This window comes from Vicugna pacos, chromosome 17 (assembly GCF_048564905.1).
Source record: "Vicugna pacos chromosome 17, VicPac4, whole genome shotgun sequence".
NCBI classification, from domain to species: domain Eukaryota; kingdom Metazoa; phylum Chordata; class Mammalia; order Artiodactyla; family Camelidae; genus Vicugna; species Vicugna pacos.
This window is the reverse complement of record NC_133003.1, coordinates 51,115,818-51,127,896: the sequence shown is the minus strand read 5'-3', so window position 1 is coordinate 51,127,896 and position 12,079 is coordinate 51,115,818. Positions and strand designations below refer to the sequence as shown.

At 42.2% G+C, this 12,079-nt stretch overlaps 1 protein-coding gene across 3 annotated transcripts in view; it reads right to left on the bottom strand.

The window, feature by feature from the left end:
• Positions 1-12,079, bottom strand: part of SYN2 (synapsin II) — a 154,079-nt gene that overhangs the window by 43,940 nt on the left and 98,060 nt on the right. For all 3 annotated transcript variants that reach the window (XM_072941872.1, XM_072941875.1, XM_072941873.1), the window contains exons 2-3: positions 1,785-1,842; positions 421-512 (exon numbers count right to left, since the gene is read on the bottom strand). In XM_072941872.1, the coding sequence (XP_072797973.1) occupies positions 421-512; positions 1,785-1,842 (150 nt within the window). The remainder of the gene's footprint in view (positions 1-420; positions 513-1,784; positions 1,843-12,079) is intronic.

Sequence of the window (12,079 nt, the reverse complement as noted above, 5' to 3'; positions counted from 1 at the left end):
AAATCAATGTAAAATAGGAGGTTAAACTAGAGAAGAGGTTTTCAAACTTTTTTTTTTTTTTTAAGCAATGGAATCCTGTTTTTCAGGGGAAATATATTCAGAGAGAAAAGCACAGGACTGCCCTAGTTGAGGTAGGGCTGGAGTCCTGGAACACCTCTGACAGGAATCCAGTTACCTCTACGTGTGAGCTCTGAGTCCACAAAGCTTTCTCTACCTCTGGACTAAGACCTCCCTAAGGGCAGGGGCTGGTTTCCTCTGCCTTCTTCTTCCACGTCCACCCAGCACATACCATTCAGTCCCGTGCACTATTCATAACAATACCATTCCACTCCATCACTTGACTGTGAAACCACCTCTGCAAGCCACAGACAGTAACCCTGGAGAGAATGACAGTGACCCCGAGGGCAGAAAGGATCTTACCGGACAACCTTGGTGCTGTTCCGGAGCACCTGCATGTCCACAGCGTAGGTTCCATCTGCATGGGCCACCAGGTTGAGCTCTGAAAACTCCGCCTGGAAAATAACGGGAGGGGATTAAGAGGGTAGATTTCATGTTATGTGTTTTTTTACTATGATAAAATAAATAAATAAAAATAAGAGTAGGGGACTCAGCCCACAGTCATGACTCTGCCAAGTCCTACACGTGGCGGCAGCAGCATTCTTACCACCAAACGTTCATTTACGGTTTTCAGAGCATTTTCACAAACTGACCTCATCTAACTCTCACAGCTACTCTCTGAGGCAGGAGGGGCAGAGAGAATTGTCCCTATCTACCAAAGGAGTGGTTAAGTGACTTTTTTGGACAAACAAAAATTTTTGTTAGCAGAGACAGCAGCAACACTCAGGTCCTTCCAACTCCCAGCCCAGTATCTTTTGTGCTGCCTCGCTGCAGAGCGGGAATGCAAACTGGGGCAAACATGCCCTTCTTCGCCATGAAAGCACTAAGTTTTAGTTTAGGCAACTGGGTTTTAGTTCTGCTCTGTCCCCCACTAGATGCACAAGATGCTATAGGCAGGTTACTCTTTCTCTCTCAGGGGACAGTTTCTCCCACCTGAAAAATGGGAATAATTTTTATCACCCTTGCCTATCTAACAAGTAATTTCAAGAACAGAATGCGATAATGGATAGGAAAAGTACTCTGTAAATCACAGCGCACTGTGTAAGGAATGATGAGTAGCTTCTATCATTACATAGAAAATACACATATTCTTTAAACTGGACATCCTCCTCTCCACTCAGATGGACCAAACCTCTATTTATCATGAAGCAGAGGATAGAGGAATATTTTTTAAAAACGAGCCTTTCAGCACTTCACTGCATTAAAACCAGGCGGTGTTCTTTTCTAAGTTCTCTCTGAAGAGTAGCCTCAGGCACAGAGGGGGCACCACTGGAGGCCACACACCTGAATGGCAGACGTGGGACCACCCAGGAGGACCACACCACCAGCAACATGGAGGTGTGGCCATGTCCTAGGAAGATATTCCTCTAGTGTTCCTCAGCCTGAGAACCCTGCACTGCAAGAGGGCCCTAAGGGCCACACTGCTTGCCTCCCTCCAGACACCAGAACCATGAAAAGAAGTCAGGGAAGCTGAAAATGCAGCCTTCAGGACTGGGTCTAGTAGAGAGAACAGTCCTGGAAAGGGTGGGGGTCGGGGGAGGAGATAGAGAGACTGGATGCTAGTGATGGACACTGTTCTCCATTTGGCAGAACGAGGTGGTTCACTCTGGAATGTCAAGAGAGAACAAAGATGACGCAGAAGCAACCCTGGGCTCCAGGCTGGTTACCTGTTCCACTTTGATATCATAATCTCCAAGGACTTTTTTGCCCCGAAAGCACTTGGCCCTGGAAAAGGGAAAGAAAAAAAAAAACCCACACAAATTAGTTCAAGGCAAGAAAATCATTCTCACAAAAAGGACTATAGCAGACAGGATCCTGGAATGAGAGTCAAGAGACCTGGTCAGGGTCGCACCCTAGCTCTGCTACTGGGTCACCATGAGGGACCCTCAAGCAAACCACTGCCTCTGCTCTGTGATCAACTTGCCCATCCATGGAATAAACCGAGAGTACTTTCACTTTCAGGTTTTGTGATTTTATGATAATATCCTCAGCTACAGAAGAAGTCTAGAAGTAGGAATTCCCCTAATGTTACCTCTGGTAAAGCCTAGGTCAATTTTATAAATCTCTATAGTTCCCTTGTGTTCCCCCATCCTAATTTCACTCAGATTTTCTAGTTGGTTTCCACCTTTGGAGTTTTAGTTTCTAAAGAAACTGTTACCATTCTACTTCTTCATACTCATACTTCCAAAAATGATTTGAGGCAATTAATAATTTAAAAAGCAAATATAACCAACAAAATAAGGATTAAAGGACAATGAATGAAGGAGAGTTAACCAGAAAAAAGGGGGGGGGGGTGGCTGAAGAAAGCTACTATAATTGAACACAAAACTTATGCTGTATTTCTGAGTAGTCAAGGGAATGAGTCAAACTTACATACACTGTACTGATTATCTTCCCATTTTGTCTCTGATCTGGAGGAACCTCACATTAATGCATTAATGGCCTCACAGCCACTGGTAAGGGGAATGGGTTTACGCTTATATTTATATATACATTGCTACTGTGCCTTTCACCTAGCCTCCCTCCCAGATTTTCTCATCTGCGTATTTAGGCTGGTTTTCCATCCGTAACAAAGGACTTTCCACACTGTACCTGTTAGGTAGGTGGGGCTTGCTTTCCCACTGCTTGAAATTCCAAATCAGTATGTTCCACTGGAGGTTTTCTAAAAGTCCCTCTCCAAAAGGGATAAACTAACATTTATTGGGCATCATGTTCTAGGAATTATGTACTAGTTGCTTTCAAGAATACCCCATTTAATCCTCATAACGACTTACAAGATCCAGAGAAAGGTATTCATGTTCAAGATGAGGAAACCAAGATTCAGAGGAGGAAAATGGCAGATTCAAGGTCACATGGCAAGTTAGTGACAGAGCCAGGATTCACACCCAAGTCTGAATCCAGTGCCCCTGGCGCTGCACGGCCCTGTCTCCCTCTGCTCCTTCATTCTCTCCATCTTCACTCTTATCACTACATAAACGGACTTGCCCCGTGCCCTGTGTTGCATGTTTCTTTTCCCGTTTTCCTTCTTCTGCTCAAGAGGGACTTGATATTGTGAGCACTAATTCCACTACCACTGCTTCCTACCCTGGTTCCTGTGAACTACCCAGGATCAGGCCAGACTATTTCCTTTCCTCTCTGGTTTCTGGAACAGCCTGTTCCAGGAAGTTGTCGTTTGTCCTATCCAAGTCCCTGGCTACCCTCAAATTGTTCCTCAGAGGCACTCAGCCATCGTGGAGCTGGATCACTGAAGTCCCACCTCTGCCCCAGTTCCTTACTCAGCTTCATCAGCTTGCTTCCAGACCCTGTTCCACCTTCACAGCCCAGCAAGCCCCTCAAGCAGGGGGCCTGTAGCACATCCCATCCCTTTGGCTACTGCTCCAGCTTATTTATGGGTCTAAATAATAGTGTGCACATGGCGTCATCACTGCTCTGCAGATCTAGAGGACCTGTAGGTCTTTGTCCACAACTATAAAACGAGGAACTGGAGTACATGGTCTGATGAGGTTCCTTCCTTGTGTTGGTGAGGTGTCTACCTTGTTTCCAACAATGCTTTTCTGATGCCTCCTCCCACCTTCCTGTCTCAAAATAGCTCTCCTGTGAGGTGAGTCTGGAGACACTAACAATAACCTCTCATTCTGAGGGATGCTTTGCATTTTCAAAGCACATTCCTTGCCTTATTTGTTCCTTACAACTCAGTGAAGCAGCCTGGACAGACAATGCTATCCCTTTGGCCAATGGGGAAACAAACCCAGAGCAGTTAAATAACATGCTCAAATCCCAGAAAAGGTCATAGGAGTTAAGCTTAGAACTAGGAGTTTATCTCTAGATACTCAGATGCTCCCAAGTTCTCTAATTCACTCATTTATTTTGTCGGTTTTGAACACTGATATTGAAGTATGTTTTTAGATTCTGGCCGCATTTATCTGCCACTTCCTGCACCTGCCCGCTGACCAAGTTGGCTAATGATACTGTTTTCATGTCTTCTCCCCACCCCCACCTCTCCAATTATCTTAATGCCTTTTCCTTAAGGTGGTTTGTCCTGTTGGAAACCTTAGTTTGTGTTTCCTGCCTCAAGGTCACTGACCTTCTTTGGCTGAGCCACAGTCCTACAGAGAAAGAGCCAAGATGGCAGGCATTGGGGCACAGACCCTTCTTCTGGAGAATGAGCACACTCCCCCAGGTGTTTTCATGAAAAGTTTTGTAACTTACAAGCAAGTGACAGAATTACTTCCTGATCCCAAGAGAGCAATGTTAGGAGGCAGTGTGCTAGGATCCAAAGGGGTTCTGGATCACAGAGCTCTGGAATCACAGGCTGGGTGGGAATCCCAGCTGTGCCCCTTTTTGGCAGTGTGACCGTAGGCAAGTGGCTTAAATTAAGGGGAAAAAAAGTATGTCACATGGTTAAACCAATCAATCTATCTTCAAAACCACTTAAAAGAAAAAGATGAAAAATACATTTCTCCTTTTCCACTCCTCTGTCAGCACACATACTCCCAATTACCAGTTGCAAGCATACCCTTCCAGCGCCGGGAAAATGTGTGCAAATGTCTGAATACATACATGCTTCACACATACATACAGCATCATGCTATATAAACTCTTCCTTTCTGAACCTTAATTTTTTTTTATTGTACCTAAAAATCTATCAGTTCTTTGGGTACTGTGGACATTTTAACAATATGAATTCTTCCAATCCATGAACATGGGATAGCCTACTATTTACTACTTTATAATAACTTTGTATAGAGTATAATCTAGAAAAATACTGAATTACTATGCTGTATGCATGAAACTAATATATTATTGTCAGTCAGTTATACTTCAATTAAAATACATCTTAGTGATATTTTTTCCAGCACATCCAGATAGACCTCTTCCTTTTTTAATAGTTGTAGGAGATTCCATTTGAAGGTTATACAGTAATTTAACCAATATTTACTGGTGAGTGCTTAGATTTCCAGTTTGGGGGTTGTTTTTGCTATTACAAACAGACCTACAATGGCTTACATTTAAGAATATATTCATAAGATAAATTTTTTCTAGCTTTATTAAGGTATAACTGACACATAAAATTGTAATACTTAAAGTGTACACCATGATGATTTGATATATGTATGCCTTGTGAAATGGGATAACCACAATCAGTTAATTAACACATTCATCACCTTACATTATTACCTAGTGTGTGTGTGCATGCGTGTGTGATGAGAACACTTGAGATCTACTCTTCTAGCAAATTTTAAGTATATAATACTGTATTATCAACTGTAGTCAGTCACACCACATTGTACATTAGAAAGATAAACAATTTATTGAAGAATTTCTGGTGCAGGAAATAGACACAAGAGTTTTTACTGATGTTGGCACACTTCCCCCCAGCCAAGAAAAAAATTATATCACTCTCCCCAGTGTTTGAAAGTTTGGGAAAGTTACTTTGCCCCTCTTGGGTGCCCCCACAGTCCCGTGCATATGCTAGGCACAGAAAAGGTGCGCAGTAAGGACTTTCTGACTGCCAGTCTTGTCAAATCAATCCAAATTCACCCTCTTGTGCTCAATCTAAACAGAACCCAAGATGTACATCCTTGAGACACAGACTAAAAATATCTATGGTCTCTGTGTTGTCAATTTCCCCCTATTGTAACATTTTCTTAACAAGCCTAGCAGCTGAGGATCTATGTGAGTTTAATGACTTGCAGCTTCCTTGATGGACTAGGCAATGAACCATCTCCTCTTGCTGCTAAAATGAGTAGATGCTCCCAGATTTAACTCTTCTTACTCAGGGCACAGAATATCCTCAGCAATTCCCAACCATCTGCCAACTAGGGCTCAGAAGGCTGAGGAGACATCATCAGAGACTTCTCTGCTAAGGCTGCCTCAAAACTTGGCTGAGCCTTGGCAAGCTTAGCTTAAATACTCCCTCTTTATAGACGGGATAATGGAGAAAGTTCTGGAAATAGGAGCCAGGAGAACTGAGTTCAGGCTGAGTTCTACCACTTCTCAGCTGTGTGACTCTGGGCAAGTAACAGCCTCTCTGAGCCTCAGTTTCCTCATGTATAAAATAGGGCTAATGATGATTTTAATAATAATGGCAAACATTCACTACCTCCTAATCACTATCCTAAGTGCTTTCTGTATTTTATCTCATTTAATAACACCTGACTCACAAGTTGCTGTTAAGACTTAATGAAGCCAGATGAGAATCACTGACATGAAAGTGTTTCAGGAACTCTGAAATGTTTTGTAAATATGAAGTACTATCAGCAAAGCGCAACAAACATTTATGCACCAGGTATTAACTGCTGTTTTACTAATACCACGGCCAGGGCTTCTTCCTCTTCTGAACTTTCTTCCCATTTACTGTCTACTCATCACATTTGGTTCATAGCATCATCATCTGATGTCACCTTTCAAACTCAATTGTCTAATAACCTGTGATACCTCTCTCCCACCCCAGCCTCAGACCACTGGATTATGCAACTCTACTTCAGAGCAAGGACCATCCATGTATGGGCCCTGGATTTTCCAACAAACTGGATTTTCAATATTGATTATGTCCCATTGTTATATGCTCTGAGCTAACGCTTGAACAAATATAATCATCGTATCCATAAATTTCCAGCTCCTTCCCCGAGCTGTGTACTTATTCACAATCAGTGCTTGCTTACTGACTGGAGATGGTAGGAGTGATGGTTTTGGCTGGACAGATGTAGAAAATCAGAGGAGGCCACCCTCAGGACTGGGTGGACTGAGTCTGTCTCTGCAGGCCCCGCCATCTTCTCTCTTCTCGCCTGTGCACATCCCGGTGTCATGGTCTTTCTTCCCTCTTCTTCCCCACGTGAAAATCTGTTCTCAATCTCCATCCACACTGGAACTAAAGGACCGAACACCCTCCCTGGGTGCCTGAGGCCTGCACAAGGGTGGAAACCTCAAGCTAGAAGACAAAAGCACTAACAATGCCCCTAGTAAATGCCTAGCACTTGTCTGGACACTTATCTCTAACAAGGTGCCTAGTTTCTGGCTCTTAGTGTCTATAACTCAGGCCCTGTTCTTTCGGTCAAGTGTCTCGAGGCATAAAGAAGGTACAAAATAAATCAGGAATAGGAGAGGGTTCCTATTTCCCATCCTACACGCGAAGGGTAAAACCAGGCCTGAGGGTCTTGGAGAGTTTGTGAGCTCCTGCCGCCACCCCCTGGCAAGATGTGTGCTGCGCACCCGCTGCACTCCCTCACCCCCTGGCTTCGCTGGCTCCCTGACCCAGTGGTGGCCCTCCAGGTGCTTATTTGCTGCTCTGACAAACCGCCCCTGAAAATTAACTATTTCTTCTAAAATACCTAGATAGTTAATTGGCCATCTGTAGAAAGCAAGCCTGTAATTTGTCAGCAAATTCAGCAACAATTTACCGAACACCCAGTGGTAGGTGCTGAAAATGTAAAAATGCATTAGGACTTGGCAAGTAGAGAAAGCACAGTCTAGAAAGGGAGACCTGTGTGCATACGGGTGATTGCGAAGGTCCCTTTCAACTCTTACGCGTTATAACTAGTATTCACATTCCCGCTTTTTTAAGGGAGAAGTCCCTTAAAAAAATATTGAATGCACACAACTACAACAGCCACAAAAGCTGCACACAGCTCAGAAAGACGTTCAGTGAAAAGTCAGCTTCCTCTGCTTGCAGGGAGCCCCCAGGGCAGTGGGGAGCAGGATCACCGTACAAGGCACTGTGGGAACCCAACGGAGGGAGTTCTCTTGGCCTGGAGGAGTCTGGGAAGGCCCCAGAGACGAGCTGAGTCTTAAAGAATGAGGAGGAATTTGCCTCATAGAAGGAGAAAGCAGAACTGAAAGCCCCGTTGACTGGGGGAGGGGCTCTGCAGGTCTCAGCTCCAGAGAAAGGGGCCAGACTGTCCAAGACCTTCAGATGTCAGGCTGAGTAGCTGGGACGTGATGGCTAGCCTCCAGAAGATCTTGTTTAAGTTTTCTATTATGAAAAACTCTATCTTCAGTGTTTATCAGCATTTTGCCTGTCTTTTCCATGTATCACCCTCACTGCTGTTGTTGGGACTACTGTTTCTGTGTTTTAAAGCACATTCCAAATATCATGTGCTTTCTCTTACAACATTTTAAGTATTATCTCTAACTGGTAACAGCTTAAACATTTTTTTGTTGCGGCAAAATATATACAGCAAATATTCGCCATTTTAACCATTTCCACGTGTATAATTCAGTGGCATTTAGTACACCCACAATGTTGTGGAACCAACATCACTATTTCCAAAACTGTTTCATCATTCAAAACAGAAACTCTGTGGCCATTAAGCAACAATTGCCCATTCCTCCCTGCCTCCTTCCCCTCTAGTCCCTAGTAAACCTCTAATTTACTTTCTCTTTATGGGTTTACCTATCCTAGGGTACTCATTTTTTAATAATATTTATTATTTAATAATTAACGGTAATTTTAAATATCTTTACTGAGTCTATATTCAAGTTTTCCCAACTGTCTCCCAAAACACTGTCAAAGATTTTAAAGCAGAGCGGTGAAACGATCAGATGTGCTAAGATGTATCTGGAACATGGAAGAAACTGGAGGGAGCCAACCAGGGCTCGAGATCATTTGGGAAGCTGGTGCAGTAACTAGACTTCAGGACTTGCTCTTTTACTGGTACATGGCAAACCAATAGCTACTGCACAACACTCATCTGGCAACTCGACTGATCAATCGATTGATTAGGCCTAGGAACATAGATGCTAGCTGCCAATGACAGTGATATTTAAACATAGGATTTAATTAAGTGATAGAAAGTAGTATTGGACACCTATAGATGTTTTGGAACAAGGACATTAAGTGAGACCTCAAGTAGGTAGGCTTTATACTGGAAAAGGGGTTCTTAACTCAATTATGGACTTGTCATCTAATTCGTGAACCATGAAATTTTCTTCCAGTACATAGAGAAATGTCTATTATGGATAATTGATTTAGGAATAGGAAACAGATAATAGGAAGAAGTGAACACTTTTCTGGATAACAGCAATGTTCTGTGGCTGGTTTCTGACATTATTAATTCAGTGATTAAACTGTTAAATCAAATTCTCTGCAACTAAAGTACTTCTTAGATAGAAAGCAAGCTGCATGGTGTCTTAGTGAACATTCATATAAATGATCTGGAAGAGAGTGCATGGGGAAATTGCCAAGTTTGCAGATGGCATTCCGCTCTTCCAAGGATTAAAATGCCAAGTTGATGAGGGATAACGTGAAAGAAGATGTGGACGTGGGCAGAAAAGTGGCAGAGGAGTTTTAATGTGACTAAGTGTAAGAAAACATATTCAATGGGAAATGATTTTATCAGGGGATCATGAGTGCTCAACTACAATCCAGAAAAAGAACCTTAAATGACAGAAAATGTTTCCTGAGGACATTAGTCCTGTGAGATGTCACAGACAAAACACAAAAAGACTGAGACAGTGAAAGGTGAAAAATTGTTGGTTATCATCAGAAAGTTTATTGGAAACTCAACATAAACAGTTTCTCACACTCTGACCTCATCTTGGACGAGGCATCGTACTTTCACATATTTGTGATACAGCATATTAAAGGGCCACTTATCTAAACACAAATGACATGATTAAAGTTGAAATGGCCCAGAGAAAAACAGAACAAAATGAAAAGGCTCTGATTTTAGGAAAGATTGGCATAATGAGTCTTCTTCAGTCTGTAAAGGTAAAGATCTGAAGGGGACAGAAGGGTGTAAAGGAGAGAAAGAGAACTTGAGTGCCCGTATACGCTCTCCATGTTATTCTCCCAGAGAACCACATTAATCGCACGATATTTCATGCCTTACAGGAACGTCATTTCAATGTTACTGGTTTTATAGGAAAAGAAGGCTCAGATAAATTAAGTGACTTGCTTAAAAGTAGCAGTGAGTAGGTGGCAGAGCTACTAAAATTCAATTTCAGCACTTGTGATGGTAAGTTTAGAGACTGCATATTTCTTTAGGTGGGGACTGTGCTCAAGTCATTTTTGTAGCCCCGAGGCCTGTCCTACTCTTTGGCACATAGCAGATGCTCAGGAAATGTGTATGGAATTACTGAATTGAACGCAGCTAGACATTTGGAGGGTGATATCAGAGAGAGGAGCCAGGCTCAATCTGATAGAGTCCTGGGCTTGCAGATCTCTGAGGATACCTAGTGAGTCCTTCTCTGGAGTTTATAAAATTCCCTCAACAGATCTGCAGGAGGGCTGCAACAGACTTAGATGGCAGATAAGACCCCTTGAGAAAAACAGCAATCTCAGAGTTCTGAAAATGACTAATTTCTGAGTAAACACACCAGCTGTGACTTCAGTTAGGAACAGCAAATCACTTTTTCTGAGCAGATTTTCTGAAGATCTCTATTTTGGGGAATAATTAAATGATGCAGCATCACAAGATAACAAGATTATCAAACACAGAGGGAAAAAAGAATCCTATAACTCAGGATTCACATGGGGGGAAGATGAGAAGCATCTGTCTGTAATTATAGTGGAGCTACAGAACAGAATGCTTTGGAGTCGTTCACTTTGCATGACTGGCTTATAAAATTAAATCAGGCTGATTTTATATTGGAGTTAAGTAGGTCAGTATTGAAGTTTGCTTTGGAGAAACATCAAGCAAATATAATTTTCAAAAGATATGGATTTATTTTATACCAGAGAAACAGGGATCTCAGATTGGCGAATCTCCAGATTTAATTCCAGTGTCGGGTCACAAACCACACCCACACTCACCACTACGGTCAAAGCTATCCATCTCGAAACATGCTCTGTGATCTGGCCCCTCTCTTCTGTCCTCAACTTTTCTCCCACTACTTCTGTCCTGAAAGACTGCTGCAGAGTCTGAATTAGAAAAAGGCGTTCCTTCCTCCAGGTAGACATTCCTAACACCAGGGAACTTGGCTTGGCAAGCAGAAGGTGGGGCTGCATTTCACCCCATCTTGTCTCCTCAGTCAAGTGCCCTTGTGCAGTGGACAACCTGCACAAGCACATGCAGGAGCCCTGTCCTACTAACATTCAGACTCTGAATTCAGACACTATGTCAATCTGCCATTCAGATACTGTTTCCCAACGACCTCTTGTCAAACTACCACTTCTGTCTGTTGCTGCATTTAGAAAACACCCTTTTCTCACAGTATCCAATATATGAAAACAACCTAAATGTCCATGGATAAACAAACTGATAAAGAAAATATGATATATACATAAGATGGAACATGATTTGGCCTTAAAAAAAAAAAAAAAGGAAATGCTGCCATTTGCAACTACATGGATCAACCTGGAGGACATTATGCTAAGTGAAATAAGGCAGACACAGAAAGATAAAGACTGTATGATCTCACTTATATGTGGAATCTAAAACAGTCAAACTTGGAAGCTGAGAATAGAATGGCTGAGGGAGGGGAAAATGAAGAGATGTTGATCAGAGCCCACAGTTTCAGTTATGCAAGATGAATGAGTTTTGGAGATCTGATGTATAGCATGGGGATGTTAGTTAACAATAGCGTATGGTAAACTTGAAATTTGCTAAGAGTTCTTACCACAAAATTTTGCTACGTGTTCTCACCACACACACATTTACACACACAAAGAAGGTAATCTCAAAGACTTTTTATACTTTTTTTTTTCTTATTACATTTGCTGGGGGGTGAATTACATTGATATTTAAATGTTACCTGAAACTTGAGTTCCTGGGATGAATCCCATTGGGTCATGATGCATGATTCTTTTTATATATCATGGTATCCAATTTGCTAAAATGCTGTTAAGAATTGTTACAGCTATGTTTATTGGGGATTTTGGTTTGTGGTTTTCTATTCTTGTAGTGTCTTTGCCTGGTTTGGTGTCAGAGTAATAATGCTGGCTTCACAGAATGATTTGGGAAGTAAGATTTTTTTGTTAAACTTGTATTATTTCTACCATAAATGCTTGGGAGAGTTCATT